At 34.9% G+C, this 21,489-nt stretch overlaps 2 protein-coding genes across 10 annotated transcripts in view; one reads left to right on the top strand and one right to left on the bottom strand.

Moving 5' to 3' along the window:
* The window catches only part of LOC106874525 (syntaxin-binding protein 1), a 77,097-nt gene extending 59,294 nt beyond the window's left edge, over window positions 1-17,803 (bottom strand). For both annotated transcript variants that reach the window (XM_052972671.2, XM_052972670.2), the window contains exon 1: window positions 17,741-17,803. In XM_052972671.2, the coding sequence (XP_052828631.1) occupies window positions 17,741-17,768 (28 nt within the window). In that variant the 5' untranslated portion in view covers window positions 17,769-17,803. The remainder of the gene's footprint in view (window positions 1-17,740) is intronic.
* A 368-nt stretch (window positions 17,804-18,171) lies between these two features.
* LOC106880457 (rap guanine nucleotide exchange factor 1) overlaps window positions 18,172-21,489 on the top strand; it is a 187,620-nt gene continuing 184,302 nt past the window's right edge. For all 8 annotated transcript variants that reach the window (XM_052972635.2, XM_052972647.2, XM_052972641.2 and 5 more), the window contains exon 1: window positions 18,172-18,346. In XM_052972635.2, the coding sequence (XP_052828595.1) occupies window positions 18,322-18,346 (25 nt within the window). In that variant the 5' untranslated portion in view covers window positions 18,172-18,321. The remainder of the gene's footprint in view (window positions 18,347-21,489) is intronic.

The following is a 21,489-nucleotide window of genomic DNA, read 5'->3' on the forward strand; positions in this document are numbered from 1 at the left end:
AGTTCATTCGTCTGTCATTCCTGTCATCCCACCCCCTCCACCGGAAGTTTCATTCCTCTGTCATCCCACCCCCTCCACCGGAAGTTCATTCCTCTGCCATCCCACCCCCTCCACCGGAAGTTCATTCCTCTGTCATCCCACCCCTCCACCGGAAGTTCATTCCTCTGCCACCCCCCCTCCACCGGAAGTTCATTCCTCTGTCATCCCACCCCTCCACCGGAAGTTCATTCCTCTGTCACCCCACCCCCTCCACCGGAAGTTCATTCCTCTGTCATCGCACCCCCTCCACCGGAAGTTCATTCCTCTGCCATCCCACCCCCTCCACCGGAAGTTCATTTCTCTGTCATCCCGCCCCCTCCACCGGAAGTTCATTCCTCTGTCATCCCACCCCCTCCACCGGAAGTTCATTCCTCTGTCATCCCACCCCTCCACCGGAAGTTCATTCCTCTGTCATCCCACCCCCTCCACCGGAAGTTCATTCCTCTGTCATCCCACCCCTCCACCGGAAGTTCATTCCTCTGTCATCCCACCCCCTCCACCGGAAGTTCATTCCTCTGTCATCCCACCCCCTCCACCGGAAGTTCATTCCTCTGTCATCCCGCCCCCTCCACCGGAAGTTCATCCCTTTGTCATCCTGTCAACCTCGGCTGTCTCCCGGAACCCATCTAGTGGCCTTGGCCATCCTCTCCCCTACCTTTGGGTAGCGCATTAAGGTTGAGAAATGTTTGCAGGTTGTAGGTAATGTTTTGCTTATGAATTCTTCCAATTGCAAGTTTTCTTTTCAGGTACACGACACTGCTTTTCCTCTTCCCAGGCTACAGGCCCACACCCCCAACACCCATACTGTTAGGATTGGCACTCTCAACGTCGGCACGCTGAAAGGTAGATCTGGTGAAATTGTTGAGATGCTTGAACGGAGATGCGTAGATATGTGCTGCATCCAGGAAGTAAGATGGAGAGGAGGTTCTGCAAGGTTCCTCACAGGCAAAGAACACAGGTACAAGATTTTCTGGGCAGGGAACACTGACGGGGTCGGGGGCGTAGGAATACTTCTAGCGGAGAAATGGGTGGATAAGGTAATCGAGGTCGTTAGAGTAAGTGACAGAGTACTTAAGATCAGACTAGTGCTTCATCATAGATTAGCTACTGTCATCTCAGCCTATGCACCTCAACCTGGGCTACCAGATGGTCTGAAAGACCAATTCTATGACACCCTCTTGCAAACTACCTCGTCGACGAGTGACAGGGACCTTCTCTTTGTGGCTGGAGACTTCAACGGTCATGTCGGACGTCGTGCTGGGGGCTTCCATGGCATACATGGAGGCTATGGCTTCGGTTCCCGCAACGAGGAGGGAACCAGACTGCTGGAGTTCTGTGATGCAACCAATCTTATAGTCTGCAATACCAACTTCAGGAAACCTGCCAGTCACCTAGTCACCTACCGCTCCGGCAGACACTCTAGCCAAATCGACTACATCCTCGCCAGAAATAGGGAAAGAGGGCGGCTTATAAATGCCAAAACCTACCCTGGCGAAGAATGTACCCCACAACATAGATTAGTAGTTAGCGACTTTGGGATCAAGGCAAAATGGGTGCCCAGAATTAGACAGGCTTGGAGAAGAAGGGTGTGGAAGCTTAAAGACCCTGCAAACGGACAGAGACTTAGAGACAAGTTACTTGAAGCATTTAACGAAATAGAAGGGGATATAGCATCATACAACGTGGAAGACAATTGGAGATTTCTGCGGGACAACCTGTTGAAAGCCACCGACCAGATTTGTGGGTGGTGTAAGGTCCCCTCCCAACCCAGAGTAACGTGGTGGTGGAACAAGGAGGTAGACAGGGCTATTAGACAAAAGAAACAAGCTTGGAAGGACTGGAAGAACGGTGGTAGCAGGGAATTGTACCAATGTGCCAGAAGGGAGGCTAGGCGACAGGTTTATTTAGCCAGAGGGGAAGCAGATAAGGAAAGATTTGCCAATGTTCTGCGCCGTGAGGACCAAAGACTCGAGGTATTTCGGGTTGCAAGACAGTGTAGGAGAGAGAATAGTGATGTTGTAGGAGAGAAATGTGTTCGCATGGATGATGGTACGCTTGCATTAAATGAGGATGCAAAGAAAGAGGTCTGGAGATGCCACTACGATAGATTGCTTAATAAAGAGAATGAATGGGAGAAAGAGAGCCTGCCTTATGTCGACCCAATAGAGGGACCAGCTATCCGAGTTGATAGTACCAGGGTAGATAAAGCAATTAAGAGTATGAAGACCGGGAAAGCCCCCGGCCCATCAGGAATCACTGCAGAGATGCTCAAAATATCTGGCAGTGTTGGCTATAGCCTAGTCACCCGTATTACGAACCAGGTGATACACGAAGGAGTCATACCCTATGACTGGTGTAGCAGCATCATAGTCAACTGCTACAAAGGTAAAGGGGACGCTTTAGATACAAATAATTACAGAGGCATCAAGCTGTTAGATCAGGTTATGAAAGTTACAGAGAGGGTCATAGCCCAACTAATTAGGGAGCGAATCAATTTAGATGAGATGCAGTTTGGGTTCGTGCCAGGTAAAAGCACTACTGATGCCTTATTTCTAGTGAGACAGTTGCAAGAGAAATACCTAGCCAAGGATAAACCTCTGTACCTGGCTTTCGTTGACATGGAGAAAGCCTTTGACAGGGTCCCCCGATCCCTTATCTGGTGGTCAATGAGGAAACTTGGGATAGAAGAATGGCTAGTGAGAGCTGTGCGAGCCATGTACAGAGATGCGGCCAGTAAGGTGAGGGTTGGAAATGAGTACAGCAATGAATTCCGGGTAGAGGTAGGGGTCCACCAAGGTTCCGTCCTCAGCCCCCTATTATTTACCATAGTCCTCCAGGCAATCACAGAGGAGTTCAAGACAGGTTGCCCCTGGGAGCTCCTCTATGCTGATGACCTTGCCCTAATTGCGGAGTCACTATCAGAACTAGAGGAGAAGTTTCAGGTGTGGAAGCAAGGTCTAGAATTGAAGGGCCTTAGAGTCAACCTAGCTAAAACCAAAATCCTAATAAGTAGGAAGGTAGATAAAACACAAACCCCTTCAGGTAGATGGCCCTGCTCAGTATGTAGAAAAGGAGTAGGTAGTAACTCTATAAGATGTACCCGGTGCAAGCTATGGACACATAAGAGGTGCAGCAACATCAAAGGCAGGTTAACTAGCAAGTTAGTTTTTGTTTGTGGCAGATGTTCAGGTGCAATAAAGACTGCAAACAAACAGGAAACAACTTCTATCTCATTCCAGGGTGAAAAACTAGAGGTAGTCGATAGCTTCCGCTATCTGGGCGACCAAGTTAGTAGTGGGGGTGGGTGCGCTGAAAGTGTAGCTGCTAGAATAAGAATAGCCTGGGCAAAGTTTAGAGAGCTCTTACCCCTGCTGGCGACAAAGGGACTCTCACTCAGAGTAAAAGGCAGACTGTATGACGCATGCGTACGAACAACCATGCTACATGGCAGTGAAACATGGGCTGTAACTGCTGAGGACATACGTAAGCTCGCAAGGAATGAAGCCAGTATGCTCCGTTGGATGTGTAATGTCAATGTGAATACCCGTCAGAGTGTAAGTATCTTGAGAGAAAAGCTGAACATTAGAAGCATCAGTTGTGGCGTGCAAGAGAGACGATTGCGCTGGTATGGACATGTGGTGAGAATGGAGGAGGATAGCTGCGTGAAAAAGTGCCACACCCTAACAGTTGAGGGAACCCGTGGAAGAGGTAGGCCCAGGAAGACCTGGGCTGAGGTGGTGAGGCAAGACCTTCGTACATTGGGCCTCACCGAGGCGATGACTACGGACCGAGACCTTTGGAAATGGGCTGTGCGTGAGAAGACCCGGCAAGCCAAGTAAGATCGTTGCCAGTGCCCCTGGACTGGTTCTTGTGCGGGTGGCACATGAGATGCACCATTTTGAGCGTGGCCGTTGCCAGTACCGCCTGACTGGCTCCTGTAGGATTTTCGAGCGAGATCGTTGCCAGTGCCCCTGGACTGGCTTGTGCGGGTGGCACATAAAAGACACCATTTCGAGCGTGGCCGTTTTCGTGCGGGTGACACGTAAAAGCACCCACTACACTCTCTGAGTGGTTGGCGTTAGGAAGGGCATCCAGCTGTAGAAACTCTGCCAAATCAGACTGGAGCCTGGTGTTGCCATCCGGTTTCACCAGTCCTCAGTCAAATCGTCCAACCCATGCTAGCATGGAAAGCGGACGTTAAACGATGATGATGATGATGATGATATATATATATACATACATATATATATATATATATACATACATATATATATATATATATATACATATATATATATATACGTATATATATATACACACACATATATACATACACCATCGCTTGACAACTGATATTGGTGTGTTTACGTCCCCGTAATTTAGTGGTTCGGGAAAAGAGACCGATAGAATAAGTACTAGGCTTACAGCGAATAAGTCCTAGGGTCGACTTGTTTGACTAAAGGTGGTGCTCCAGCATGGCTGCAGTCAAATGACTGAAACAAGTAAAAGAGTAAAAGAATATATATACGTGCACACACACATATGAACACATGTATGTATGCTTTTATACATACATACATACATAAATAAATATACACAATTATATCAGTGAGACGCTTATCTCACTCGCAGTAGACTGAATATCAATAAATTACATTTTCAGAATGTAATGATCTCAAATTCGACAGAAACAGTTGATAGTTTATTTCAAAGATACTTTGGTATAAAATTTATCTTATATCATTTCAAGCTGTTGGTATGTCTTCTGTATAGTATTGACAATCACTTTCTCTAATTATCTTCACATTTTGGATACATATATTAACTCTTCACAAACTTTTTGTGTCCAACAGCAGATGGTGGCAGGAGCATCACATATCCCCAGAGGATACTGAAATTCATGTGCATGTCTGAAGATTTCAATAAAAATATATCAGTGACTCTTCTATCTTTTATTTTTTACTTGTTTCAGTCTTTGGACTGCAGCCATGCCAGGACACCACCTTGAAGTGTTTTAGTCAAAGGAATCATCCACAGTACTTATTTTTTTAAAGCCTGGTATTTATTCTATTGGGGTTGCTTGCCGACTAAGCTACAGGGATGTAAACAAACTAACACTGGTTGTCAAGGAGTCATGGGGACAAACATAACACACATAGATATATATATATTATATATTATATATATATATATATTATATATATATATATATATATATATATATATATATATATATATATATATAAAACATGCTTCTTTCAGTTTCTGTCTACCAAATCCATTCACAGGATTTTGGTTGGCCTGGGGCTACAGTAGAAAACACATTCCCAAGGTGCCATGCAGGGAGACTGAACCCAGAAGTATGTGGTTGAGAAGCAAACTTCTTACCACACAAAAATAACATAAAAATAGAATGCTATTCATAGGCTAAGCTATTCTTGTGTATATTTAGGGCACTGATTCTAAATTTATCATCAGTTTTTCCTTACCAGCTCTAGATTCAGAGTTACAGCACAGTGTATTTATATGCTGATGCATCCACTCAAGCACTGAAATTGCGCCCTTCTTCAATTTTGCTGACTGACTTAATGTCATTCTCTCAGATCAATCCATGGAAATTTTCCAAGTGAGAATCTCAAACTAAGTAAATTATAACACCAATCCCAATTGCCAAGCTTAGGTACATCTAAAGTGAAGATACAATTATTTCTATGTACACTGTTAATTTTTTAGTGGAGGTTATTATTATTATTATTATTTAGTGGAGGTTATTATTGTTATTTTTGTATCAAAATAATACATTATTTATTAATTAGAGCTGATAGGGCAAAACTGATACCATTTTTGGAATTGGCACCCTAAATATACCCAACAATAGGTCTAATTTCAAAGGCACAAAAATATGTGTTGGCCAGTGTAATATATTCAAACGTTGTTGCAATCAATTAATTACAATGAGTTTTCTTGTTATACAGATTGAACTGTAATAGTTTTTTAGTTTCTTGAGATGTCCATTCTTTCTGTCATTGATTTTAAGAAGTTGTACTCTATAAATATAATTCATTCATTGGTTGATGAAATTCAAGTATACATTGACTTCAAACCTATTTAGAGACACTGATCTCAAGAAATTGCTCTAAAGTTAAAAATATACAAAAGGTAAGATCTCTTATTAAATGAGTAAAATAGTTTTATTGATCTTTCATTTCCATTTACATAATTAGAGGAAAATTTCTAAGGAACTGAACTTAGAATAACTATTTCACTGGTTTTATCTTATTAGACTATTGATTGATTGTCTTTTACAAAAGACATACATCAAAATTATTAAGAAGTAATTTTGATATCTTCTTTCAAGCGTATTTTCACATAAGAGCTTGAAAATACTTCAATTTGTTTTTTTTAAGTCTCAAAAATTTTTCCCACTAATTTTCAAAAGAACCTCACCTTTAGAGTTTCATAGCAAAAAGTAAATCTAAAATTCAAGCCATTAACTTTACATGATATTACAATGGGATCTTCCTTGAATTTTAAGTTTAATTTTCTTTAGAAAACTAGTATTAAATGACCACATCAAATTACAAGAATTTTACTATTACTACATCATCATCAGTTAATGCCCTCCTTCCATGCTGGCACAGATTGGATGGTTTGATAAGAACTGATGAGTCAGAAGACTGCACTAAGCTCAACTGTCATCTCTGGTGTGATATCTACAGCTGGATGCCTTTCCTAATGCCAACCCTTTACAAGGTGTACCAAGTGCTTTTTATGTGTTACCAGTAGCAGAGAGGTCACCAAGTAATTAGCAAGGCAAGACACCTCTCAACAGAGGGGGCAGGGCAACAGCTTTGTACTAGGTGATGAGAGGCACAAATATGAAGAGAGGGTCAGAAACAAGTGTCTTGCAGTAAAGGAGATATATGGCTACCTGAACTAGAGAGAGAGAGAGAGGGGGGGGGGGTAGATAAAAGAGAGACTGACTAACAATGCTAGCAGCCACTGGTTGAAATAACCATGAGCACCAACAAATATGGCATATAACTGTAGAACTACTTGTTAAGATTTGTCACTTAACAAATGTAATCTATCAAGCAATAACTATTAATATTAGTAATTTTTGTAAAACCTCAAAACTGCTAAGGTAGTGAGAAGAAACTGGGATAATGATAATAATTTTTTACATTTTAGTGTTATTTTTTTAAATGTATCAAATGCAGAGCATATACATATGCCAATGATAATTAGTTTGAAACTAGTATTTTCTAATGAAGGTATTAGATCTAATATACACATGGATTAGGGACTTGGGATTAAAGAGTTAAATATCCCTAGACAAAAAACATAAGCAAAATGAAAATTAAACACTAGTTGTAAATCTATTCTAAATTTATGACTAAGTAGTCTACTTTAGACTATATAAGCTTTATTCTCATTAATCTAAAGTACCTTGCAACTTCTTTAGCAATATAATTTGCCTCTAATCTTTTATTACTGAAGTTATTCCACTTAAAAATCAATTAAAACAAATGTTCATAAAGTTAGAAATAATTTGTCAAATAATTAAATGAAAACAAAATTATGTATAATGAAAAAATGTGAGAATTAAACCATTCATCAAAGTAGATAGGATTTTCCATTTTGCCAAAATTATGTGGATATGACCACTTCAAATGAAAACTAAACATTGGTCAGAATAACAAAAGTATTAAGCACCCAAGACAGCTTTTTATTAGTTATATCTATAAAATAAAGTACCAAACAAAAGAAATAGAAAAAATGTTGACAAGCATCAAAAAAATTATTTAAAATAGCTATAACAAAATGCCCGTGTTAAACAAGGATAAAGCTAGCCCCAAGTGTGAGCTATTTGTCCGCCAAAGAAAAGATGATCATCAGAAAATCAAATGATGTCATTTATGCTTCATATAACCTACAAGCACCTTCTCATCTCCTGAAAACCAGTCAAGTTTTGAAGGCTCTTGTGATGATAATCTCTAACTTTACAAAATCTTTTTCTCAAATAAGATTGTTCTGTTAAGTTGTACTCCTGCATATAAAGCAACTATGTTTGGTGCTATGTTTCCAGTTTCACTTCTCACACATACATGCACACAACTCCCACAAAGTCTTATGTGCCTCAATTCCATGTATGCAGTCACTAAGTGAAAACTTCTGATAACTTCAGCCCAACAAAGCAACTAGCTTTGACTGCATTACTGGCATCAAACCATGCCCAGCCAACAGTATGCTCTTAAGCATTTTCTCTGTCTCTTTGAGGATCTATCTCAGCTTATAGAAATATGCAATAATGTGTCCCATCTTCAAGAAAAGTTACTTCCTTATCTAGTCAACCATTGACCTAATACTCTCAAAAGTAGTTGTTAAATGTTATAAGCACACATCTCTTTTTCAACTTTGAATACCATTCCCTCCTCACGGAATACTTTTCGTATAACCAGATCTGCTGGGATGTTCTATGTCACTCATCAGCAATCTCTTGCATTAGGAAATTTTAGCAAAAACAAATATTTACCTTGACATCAACAAAACCTTTAGTAATGAGTGGCTTGAATACCTCCTAGTATAGTTGTTTACCATGGCTCTATTTGTCTCATTATTTTAACCAGAGTTTCTTGTCAGACTTACATAGCACTGTAAGTTGACTAGACGCTCTCTGGCATACTGGTGTTCTTCAGAGCTCAGTTACAATTTCCACTTTTAAATTCTTTAACCTCCTATGCATACATCATACATACAACCTAAACACTGCATCTCAGTCATGTATCATTTTTATGAGTAGAAACCTTGAAAACATCCTCCAATGGGGACATAACAGCTTAGTCTTGTTCAACAGCACAAAAGTACAATCACTACACATATCAGGGAAATACACATACAATACTATACCTTCCATACCCATGAACAACACACAACTAAGCTTTCACAAATTTATATATATAAGCTTTGCAATATCACATGATCTTTCAAAGCAAACAAAACTATGACAACTAAAAAAAGGCTAGGCTCCTTTACAAGCTTGAGTAAGATTCACAGTACTACTCATAGAGATGGAACAGCTACTACACACAAAATCATTCAAGAGCACATACACAAAAAAAGTCATCTAACTATTAGCAAACCGTCACTCACCAACATATCATATCCTGCTTCCTTTCTCTGTTACTAAAATGAATCTCACTTCTACTAACTAGTAAATTATCACTAAATGCAGCTGTTCATCTCTCACCATTTTAGCCGCAACTCACAAGAAATTCCGTACTAAAACTTCACCTTGACTCTGCTTCCTTAGACTTTTAGAAGTCATATTTAATACATCATCATAAAACCTTTGTTATACTATGATGATCACAAGTGACTATGAAGGAACAAATTCAGTATTGTTTGTTGACTGAACAATATCAGTTTGTGAGAAAAGCTAAATTGAAATGACTTAAGCATGTAAGAAAGCATTAGCCGAAGGCATTTGTGATAAAGTTAAACCAGAGAAAGGTCAGATCTGCAAATAGTAGTGGAAGAAAATACTCATAATAAAGGTAAGCTAAGGATGACAAAACCAAAGACATTGGGTTTAACAGATTAGATAATAGTTCAAGGAAACAAGAAAGGCTGGCTAAACAATGACAAATATGATGATCAAGGATTAGTTATGATAGTGTATAAATTGAATTTTCATACTTTTCATACTCTTATCCTATTTCTTTATCTCTTTAATGCATATTTTACCATTTTACATAATAAATGCTTTCATCTCAAAAAATTATTCTATAATAAATTCTCTGTCAGATTAAGATCTCATGTGCCTATCATCTTCGAGTAATTAACAAAAAAAAAAAAAGAAACACCTTAATCCACCAGCAAATGCTTCCATATACAATATATTTAGTCTTTAGCAGAATGAGAAAATCTTGGAAACATTTTCAAAAATTATCCAAGCTTCAACTTATATTTAAATACGTAAAGCATTTTGCTGATTGTCTTCAATTCTTTTTTTAATATTCATTATGCAGTTAGTTTTATTGTTACACACTATTTAACTGGAATGTAACAAGAAATGTCAAAAAGTTTTGATGTATAATTCTTTCTTTGAGTTTTCAGTTTTTAGGATACCAAATCAAAAGAGCTTTGACAAATCTGGAAAATGTCATTTTAACAAAAATTGCCATATTTTCATACTGCACAAAACAAGACCTGATTTTAATCAGTAAATAGTTGGATAAAAATTTGAAAATCTTTTGATAACATCAAAATCCAATTCATATAGAGATTATGAGTCTATTGTAATATATTACAGCAAAATATACATTTTGAATGCTGAAGATCTGTACAATTAGTGAGGAACAATTTAGTAATTATAGAATCTAATGTCATGAGAAAGGGTGAACATAAATGTAAGGAAATATAGAGCATTAGTCAAAATGTGCAACTGTGATGATTGTTATGAATACAATGTAAAAGAATAATGTATGCTGAGTGAAAAAAAGGGTTTGGAATTGATGTTTAGTCCCCTGTCAATGTTGAACAAGCAGATTTATGACGAAAAGCATTCTAATTATGACCATCCTATCCTTTTGAGAGTTACTAGAACTACATTAACTAATGTGCCTGTACGTTTTTAAAGTTAGTAGTGCGATTTGAAAGAGATTTGGTTGCTATTTCTTGTAAGTGAAGTGACTATACAAGGGCTCCCTAATTAGCTCACATGGTGTGAGTTGGCTGCAGAAAGTTACAGAGGTAGATTTTAGAAGAAATATGAATGCTAGGTTTCATACCTGTCCAGCTCATTCATACAGGCATAGAAACATATCTTTCTACAAAGCTTCTAGAGTTTGAACCAAAATTATATTATCAGGACTGAATTCTTAAATTGTTCAACAGCCATTCTGTCTATATATTCATGTATTAGAAAGTACATCTATAATGCTTACATTTGTAATCTGCCATTCTATACTATTGGAATTTGAATAGTGCAGATTTAGACCACTTCTCTCAAAATTGGTAACTGCTAGTTGGATTCCAGTTGTTTGTATGAGAATCCCAAAGGATTCACAATTAAAATTGAAAGATTAGAGAACTGCTTGACTCTGTTACTGAAAAAAACTCAGTTTCCCCTTCATATAGACATTATGAGTTTGTTGTAATATATTACAGCAAAACTATACAATTGGGTGTAACTGATATTCTCATTTCAATTTAGACTAAATTGTTCCTCATTAACTGCAGAAGACCTTGATGTTAGAGAAAGAATTCATATGACATTTCTCAATTTGCTACTTGGTTTATATTTTTTGCTTCTTTCTGATCTTCATGGTTAGGCAGTTTTACTTTTTCACTTTCTTTGGCCAATTCAGACCGCTTCTCATCTATTAACTTTCACAACCATAAATTTGCATTTGTAACACGTATCAGATTATATTTTACTTTTAAAAAAATCTATTAATGGTTCACTGTTTTAAGCATATAAGAGTTTTAAAATTATTAATCGGACTATTGTTTTCCTTTTGGAATCACATATCTGTATTTTATTCTGCACTAAACTCTATCAAATTAAGGTAGTATATTTTTCTTCAAAAAATACTAAGAGATCATTTTAACCATTGTTGTTTATGAATCAGTACATTCATCATCATCGTCGTCATTTAACGTCTGTTTTCCATGCTGGCATGGGTTTGATGGAAAGCGGACGTTAAACAACGACGATGATCAATGTACTGATTCATAAACAACAATGATTAAAATGGTCTCTATTGATGTTCAGGATATAATAGGACAACTGATTAATCCTAAGGATGGGTCATATGAAACAACTTGATGAGTAATTTAACTTTTTAGCTTATAAACTCTTACTTGGCCTCAAGTTTCCATTACTTCAGTGTCCAGGAATAATCTGAAGCATTTTTTTAAAACCAGTGACTATATATATTAGATTCTATAATTAATAAATTGTTCCTCACTAACTGTACAGATCTTCAACATTCAAAATGTATATTTTGCTGTGATATATTACAACAGACTCATAATCTCTATATGAAGGGGAAACTGAATTTTTTTTAGTAACAGAGTCAAGCAGTTCTCTAAATTTCTCCAGCTGCTTCCCACAAATCCTAATTACCATACAATCAACAGCTCTACTTTAGGCACTAAATATAATTTCTAAAAACGAAAAACTCTTCATCTAACATATGAGCATACTACTGGAGCAGTCCATAGCTACCCATGCAGCCAGATAACCAATCCACTTAATTTTTGATTCACTGATCTATCAAACATCCCAATACACCATTTACGCTAACTACACAATACTGAATTACTCATGAATAGAGAACACTTCTTGTACTCTGCTGCCAAATTTTTGGAAAAATGGCCATCATTCAAGCCCATCCGATAAGAAAAATTCTAAAAATGTATCAAATTACAAAACAATTAAACAGCATAAATTATTAATTAATAAAGCCACAAAATTTAAATTTTAACAATAAAGAATTTTTTTTTAATGACAGACATGAAATATCCGATGATTTTTTTTCCCCACTAAAGCACTTAGTAAAATGACAAAGACTTTATTTTTTAAACTAAAAGTGTTTGATGTTGATAAGCATGTGTCAAGTAATTGTTTTTGTTACTATCACTACTAACTATCAAAGTACTTAGAATACTTTGTAACCATTATTCCTTTTCATATCAATAGCAATATCAAGTATACTGCTTCAAGTTTTGGTACCAAGAGCAACTATGTACCATTCAGATTAGCAAATCTGATTATGAAAAGAAAATATTACCTACAACATTGATTTCAAATTTTGGCACAAGGCCAGCAATTTTTGGGGAGGAGGCAAGTCAGTTACATCAACTCCAGTATGCAACTGATACTTACTTTATTGACTCTGAAAGGAAGAAAGGCAAAGTTATACTCTAGCACCAGTGATTTCAGAAATGGCTGATAAACTATTAGATAATGGTCTTGAAACTAAGTCTCAATTCCAAGATACAGATGAAATTATTACTGCTAAATTGTACCATTTTAATGAATAGAATGAAGTACTTTTATGTACCTTACATTAAAAAAAAACCCCATAAAAATAATGAATTGCACACCTCAGAAAAAAAAAAAAAAGGAGAGTATCAATGGTTACATTTTACATTAGCATAAACTAATTATAAAGAGATCAGTTATGCATGATTAATCACTATCTAATTTTCTGGCCATTTAATTATATTAAATTACACATTGATACTTGTATAACTGGATTTATATCAATAACATATCTATTCATTTTTAATATGTTCTGGCAAATTCAAGCATGAATATCTAATTGTTGTTGTTTGTTGTCATCAGAGAACACATCAATATAAGGGAACGGTGAGACACTGCAAGGTTTCAACCTTATTGTGTCTCATTAGTTAAAGCCTACCAGACTGATGCATCTAACAAGTATACAAGTTCTTGTTTATAGAAATCAGCAGACAAATTACTTGCCGATGCCTGCCAAACAGATAATAATTCATGGGGTACACACAGAGAATATATTAAGAATGAATAGTTACATTATTGTTTAGATTACTACTGTTCTGCATGCACCCAATAAATTATTATCTGTTTGATAGCATTCATTGGCAAGTAATTTGTTTGAGGATTTCTATATATAAGACCTCATGCTTTTGTTATATTCATCAGTCCAGTAGAGTAGCTTTGACTGAAGAGACATGTTATGAGGTTGAAATATTGCAGTGTCTCAAAGTATCCTTACACCAATGAATGTGTTATAAACATGTATCATCCAAAGGAGATGTTCTCCAATGCAAATAAATAAGTAAAGAATTCATAAATAAATATAAAAGCAATCAGACATATTCAAGTCTGCCAAAATGTATAAGAATGAACACAGATATTATTGTTTAGACTCCCACTGTTCTACATGCAACCTATGGATTTATTTCCTTATTCTTCTAAAGGTGAATTTCATATTACTGTAACATAAAACATTATAGTTTTAAGAGCTAATGAATATGAGAAAATTTTAAAGATTCAGAGAATTTTCACTTGGAATTAATACAGTTCTTTGTTAATATAAAAATTTACAGATGACTATATTCCATTTAACAAATCAGGTCATTAACATTTTCAAAAATATCTTATAATAGGTTATTTTGTTTAGACCAAAAGAATTTTTTTATTCTAAGCAGATTAAAAAAAAAAAGAAAGAAAGAAATGCTAAGCACTTATAAAATTTCTACAATTATTCTTTACCTATTGCAAAAGCATTTGCACAAAAAATATTGCATATACTTGCAAGGGAGATAATTTCCTTTTTTTTTTTAATGCATGACATGTTTCATTATGTGCTCAGAAAATGCAAAAGAAAATCTTAGTACAAACTTAAGTTACTTAATGATATTAGTGATTAGAAATGATTTCTATTAGATATATCCCCTTAATAATGAGGTAACTTTTGATAAGCAACACACTAACATTCAAACCTATTTATCTATTTAATAAAGAAAAATTTACATCTCATAATAAAATTCCATTGCTTTAATGTTTTACAAAAGTAATTTCCACTCATACAATTTGAAAAATCTTGGCAGATCCCTGTCACATAAATTTCAAGAGAAGAAACCAAACAAAAACAATCTTTAATTTTTAAGCTGAGGTTAAAGCTTATGGTCCACAGTAAGTTTTAAAAATAAATACACAATATCCATGACTTATAAACTAGAAGTGGTCAAACAAATAAGTTATGAATATATTACGTCATAAAACTGCATAACAATTATAACTCTGAGGAAGCTATGAGGTGATGCAAAAGCACTCAGCGACAAGTGCATTACATCTTATAGCAGAAACTGCTGTAAACTAATGAAGTTCACTGCATAATTTCCTGTTCCTTTGTCCTTTATTTAATTTCATAAAAATAAATACATAGATGGCATTTTAAACAGTATTAGCAAATTCTTTGTGTTGTGTTCTGAGATTTACAAAGCAATTTTTCCACATATTCCTCATCTCAAGAAATAGTCAAATGCCAGATCTTCTTTGGTATATCAATTACACAGCAATAATCATCTGTACATAAGTTTAAAAAAATTTTTCTTTTGTCCAGCTAGCATAAATATTAAAATGTACCAAATTTTTGCAGCAGCTAATGTCAATAACATCTAGTTGCTTTATGTAGTAACTTACTCAGTTTCCAATATTTTACATGCATCTGTATCATATATTTTTCTTGACATGCATTTAAAAAGGCAGTAATAAAGATATAGTTACAAAATCGCCCTCTCCTCTCATTAATCAACACCTAACATAATTTAGGTTCATACCCACTAATTTTGAGATATATAGAAATTGAATTTTATGTACTTCAAATATATATGATTGTCATTACAGAAATGTATATTTCCATGCATCCCTATATCATAGTATCTCATCATCTTTCTGAGGTCTAGTTTAAATATTTCTAATTGCATGAATAGTTTCATATAAGTTAAATTGACTCATCTACATAAGGACAGCAATACCATGTCCTTTTTCAACTCAGTAACATCAATTTGAGTTTCATGTGACACTCCACTTCTTACCCTTCAGTTGTCCAGTTTTATCTTCACTGGCAATCTTCTCTTTTTAATTTATTTGTTACTTCATCCCTTCTAACCAACAAGCATGCCAATAATCAATGTTTTTATTAGCCATAGATCATAACGAAACTAATTTTCCCTCACTTGCAAATATATAAGTAAAAATAAAAAGTCATCTGTTATCAAGAGGTTTATAATTTCATAATGGAAAGTAATTTTTGTATTCTGAAGAAAAAAAGATGAAGGTAAGTTTTTAAATCTGTTAAGGATTCCTAACATTCAACATAATTTGATTTTTTAAAAATCCTGAAAGGATTTGAAAATATTAAATTTCCTACAAGAGGTTTCTTTACTCCGAAACAAAAATAGCATTTATCTTAAAAGCATTGTGCTTTAACATCTTTAAATGTTATTCACAAGTTCGTGGAAACAAAATTAATCAGAAAAGGCTTATTAATCAACTTCCAGAGATAAAGAAGCAGATATATTCCTAAATGTAATTCAAGCTTATCACTTGGCAAATAGGGACACTTTTGGTGGACATGAGTGATTATACTCAGTCAAGAGTATCATGTAGGAAGAGGCTAAAAAAAGGTCAACTTGTCCTTTTGGATACCACCACACTAAAGAGCAACACAATGGAATTTTAAAAAATACAATAGAAAAAAATAATCTGGAGTAATTTATCAAGGTATTTAGTATCTTCATTACTAAGATATTCTAGACGAGAGAAGGAATTCCAGTCGAGACAATCTACAAGCACCGCATATTAATAAATATCATAATTTTAATAAAAATCATGTGATGCGGATGATGAAAGCAATGTAGTAACTACTGGTAATAAAGACGATCGTTTCACCTTTGTTTAATGAAATTAACTTAATATTGATGAGCTTTGATAATGCAAAAGAATGAGACAATTTGCAATCCACGAACGCCAAATCGAATGCAAGAATTTGATTGAGTGTATAGAATATATATATATATAATATACATTACTGTGAATGAATTTTGGTGAAATCAGATGACAACACTTGGAATACATTGTAAAGGAAGATTAGACATAATTCGATAAAATCAAATGAATTTGTCCTCAATATAGAATGTACACAAATATATTTAACCCGATTATTATTTCGTTGAAGCAAGAGAGAAATCGATTAGTTCAGCAACTGGGTCAATAAACATCCCACTAGCATTTAACCTAAGACCGACCCAGAGACGAAGAACGACGTCCAATCTAAAATACTAGTGATGGAAAAACATCTTCGAGAATGAAATAAATGGAACATGAGATGGCAATGTAGCAACAGTTGACTTAAAATTAAGTTTGTTAAATTTCTGATATCATTTAATTATGTTCTATAATTAATAATGAAGGTAACAAATGTCAGTATACAAAACAGCAATCCAGATATTGATTTTCAACAGATGAATAGATTTTGATTAGAAATGCCTCAACAGTTTACATTAGTCACAATATCGAAAGTAAAGGAATGTTATTACATATTTATTGCAATCAAATTCTCAGTGATTTGAACGTGAAATTTATGGAACCATTTGGGGGCGGGGTTTTATTAGAAAGACATTTGCAATCACTTCATTTAAGATGAAGAAAAACTAGCAAAATCATAATTAAAAGGTCAAATCAGTAAACGGAGCTATAATTTAATAAAAGAAGTGTACAGTTCGATGTTCTAATTTCATGTAAAAGAAATACAATCATTTTTAATTCAATAGAAAAAATGGGAGTGATACTAATAAACATATTCTTTAGCATAAGAGAAAATCTCCAACTGAAATAAGATTTCACTTGAAACTATATGAAAAAAAAATCCCTTAACTGGTTTTTATTTAAACATCTTTTCAGATAGTGCAAAATTAAAATCGAAACATCATTTAGTTAAAAAGGAAAGCATAATTTGACATTTGACTAAGAAAGATATGCCTTCTGCATCCGACAGGCGTAAGAAAAATTACGCTCAAGAAAATACCAGTAAATATAATTAAAATTCTATAAATTCAGATTGTTTATTGCTTTCAACAAAACAATAGTAATTGCAGAATGACAAAAATAAATAAATAAATAAAACGTTTAATCACTTACTTTCGTGAACTGCTGATTTGAGCGCCATTTTGAAGGTTTTTTTCTGAAATCCTCGATCGTAGTAAAATCTGGAATGCTGGGAAAGTCAATCAAATCATAATCAATATACTGATTACACTTAATACTTATCTTCACGAATTATAACAAATGAAACGCCTACAATTTCTCTCGCATAAAATTGCTTCTAAAATTAAAGGATTATTTTTTTCAATGAAAGACAAAAATTTATCAATTTTCTTTCAGGCCCGGAACTGTTTACTGGTTGATATCATTGAGTATTTCGTAAACTTCACTTGCCGGAAACCATCGATTTTAGCCGAACTTCATCTTCGTTGTTTTTCAGACTGCGGCGTTTGTCACTATGCGATTACTTGCTACTACTACTACTATTAGTTGTTTTCCTCCTCTTGCTACTACTGCGAGGAGGAAACAGATGCAGTAGTTGCTGGCTTTACAGTTGTTGTTAGTAAATGGCTGCTGTGTTTTGTTATTCTTTATCTTCGGGCCTTCCGATGTACGATCTGGTCTTTCCCACTCTGGACTTTGTAGAACATGACGTAAAATAACTACCATCCTTAAAGATGTCTGGAAAAGCAGAAAAAACAGGTAAGCTTCCGAGATCGGGTAAATAAGAGGATTAAATGTCGAGGACGGAAAAGGTAACGGAATTGAATGAAGCGTCAAGCAACGGGGATATAATATAAATGATACAAGAATAGTAGTAAATATATGTGTATTTTTTTCACCTGTGTAGATAATTCAAGTAGTAATATATTGGGTGTATACTGCATAAAGAATACTAATTGACTTCATCGATGGCAATGAGTGTGAATGTAAATTTCGAAATCCTATCTCCACTGACTAATGCACACTTACACGCACTCACAAATATACATTCATACTTATGTGTGTACGTGTATCTTTGTATATATAATGAATTCAATATAGTGTGAAAATATATATATATATAAAAAGAAATTGCTCGCTTATTGGGAGTGGCTCAGGTTTTGTTTTATGATGAACTGCTAAAATTTAGTTTGTTTAGAAATATATTTAAGTTTGAGCCAACTGTACTTACTCATTAAGGACTATCCGGAACGTTTATATATATATATATATATATATATATATATATAGATGTGTGTGTGAGTCTACAGCAGTAGAAAAGTCAGTTTGTACTGTCGGCTGTATTTTACCAAGATTTGATCGTCGGTTTTAGCCTCATCAAGATAAATGACAATAAAAAATTGGCAGATCAAATTATATGAAAAGAATATTTCTTTACCACCCGTTTTTCACTCTGATTTTTGTAAAGATCATTAATAATTGACTAGATAGTTTAAATATATATCTTGACAATGAATTTGTATTCACTTATTTTAGATGACGTCTCTGTCTATATTCTCTTAATATGTTCTTGAATTTTTCATTCCCTTCATTATCAATCACTATAATTTGTACGTCTCTAAATAATTAGCTCGAAATTCGTGTTTCTCTCTCTCTCTCTTAATCAAGCTTATTCAGTCAGCTATTTTGTCATCGTTTAAATCACTTGTCTTATCAGTACCGGTGATACTAAGAATATATTAAGAAAACAGCTGTTGTTTAGTATTAATAAAACCATCATAAAAAAAATAACGTTCCCTAAACTCTCAAAATTAATATATTCTACAGGTTTAACCGAATATCTGAAATTTCGTCTTCCTTGAAGAGGAAGGGGTGGGCATAAAAAGTAGATCTCTGCTTTAATTTATTGGTAGCTAATTGTGGTTCGGATTACACTGCATTTGATTTCACACTAATTGTCGCTTCTCAACTAATATATATTTATTAACAGAATAACTGTGTGATCAACTGTTATCACTTAACTCCTGCATTAGAGTCTTTCAGACTGCTCTGTTGGCTGATTATATATATATATATATATATATATATATATATATATATATATATATATATGAGAGAATGTGGAGAAAAGTTGAAAATATCGGTGCCATACAGTCGAAGCGGATATAATGTACATGAGGTTAGCTAATCTATTCTGAAGCAAAAGGGAATATTAAAAAGTCCGGTCTCGCTTATTGTCAAATTACTCGTTTTTCGCTTCCACTTCAATCTTACGTAGTACGTAGGTATTTGCTACTGGTATCAAATGCATTATCCATACATGCATTTGTGCAGACACATGTATGGACACATAGACACAATTGTAATACAAAATATGCACAAGCCGAAATTAAAATGCTAGTCTTCCGGTTTTCTACTTTTAAGTCTTGTGTGTGTGTGTACTTCAGAGTGCACTTGGTAGGCTTGCGTTCAGTATTGATACTAGCATATGCGATGTGTTCGTGTGTGAGCATATGTAATATATTTCTGCTGGATACAAATTAAACAGATCGGTTATGAGATTCGGATTGAGCAAGATACTCTCGGTAGTGCTAGCTTAAAATCAATGTGATTATTATTTTCCCTTATTTCTGTCAGGTTTTAAGCACTGCTTAACATATTGAGACGGATAAAAACAAATATTACATTGTCAAGTACTTGACCATTTCTGTCAAAACCCATGCATCGTATCTCTTTGACTTCAATTTTTTATCATGTGTGTTTAAGTCGTCTGTATCTCATCAGATATGGAACTAACTCCATTTCTAAACTGAAGTAAATTTGTGTCTAGATAATTTCCTTGTTTTCAGCTTCAACTTGATAGATATGTGTGTGTGTGTGTGTGATTTCATAGAATGTAATTTAAGTGATCCAGGTTGTGTCTACTGTATTTAGCAGTGACACGGAGCTTGACATGAATGAATTACTTGGTCAGTACCTTATGGTCTTGAGTTCAAATCTATTCGAGATCACTAAGATAGATGCGGAAAGAATTGCTGTGGGTTTCTTTTGATGAATGATGATGGTTCTAGATAGGATACAACAGTGGAGTTGATACGTACAATAAGCCGGATTACAGATTTTCCCCCATTCCCACTAGATTCAACTTTGCTTCTTTAGAAACGACGGTCGACGAAGTACCAGTGTAAGATAGTGTTAATTCAATCGGCTACAGCCCTTCTTGCCTTAAAAATGGCTTCATATCTTGTATAAAAACATCAAATCATTGATGTGTGTGTGTGTGTGCGTAAATATACATGTACGTATGTATGTATACCCAACGAAATGTCAAAGTATGTGTATGCTCATACACGCACACACATACACACACACGCACACATATATATATATAACCAATGCCTATAAAACAGGTTCCCTTAATATGACGAATATTCATATTTGTGTAATTGTTTAAATTTTGCATCGACATGTTACATCTCTGTTAGTGTATATGCTAAGTCTAAGCTGACAATTAATATTTCTGTCGAATATTTGATTATTCTCCTATCAGTTATATCATAAAGCGGAAACATCGATGAAAGAAAACCAGTCCTTGTTTTGTCTGTTGTTTCTTTCTTTTTTTTCTTTTTAATTTCTTCTTCACCATTATCGTTTTTGTTCGTCAGTAAAGTTTAGTCAAATACAGAAAGATTTGTCATTATATTATTGTTTGAAGTAGTTAATGTTAATACCACTAGATGATATTTCCGAACAATTCATAGTAGTAGTTTTCTGTCTAGAAGTGGCAGTATTATAAATGTGCCCTTATTTATTCAGCCTGTCATGGAAATGTGAATTATTACTAGTCTTTTAAGACGTCTTGTTATAATAGAATAGATACACATTAAATGAAAATGACCTAT

This window comes from Octopus bimaculoides, chromosome 1 (assembly GCF_046866305.1).
Source record: "Octopus bimaculoides isolate indiv1 chromosome 1, ASM4686630v1, whole genome shotgun sequence".
Lineage (NCBI taxonomy): Eukaryota > Metazoa > Mollusca > Cephalopoda > Octopoda > Octopodidae > Octopus > Octopus bimaculoides.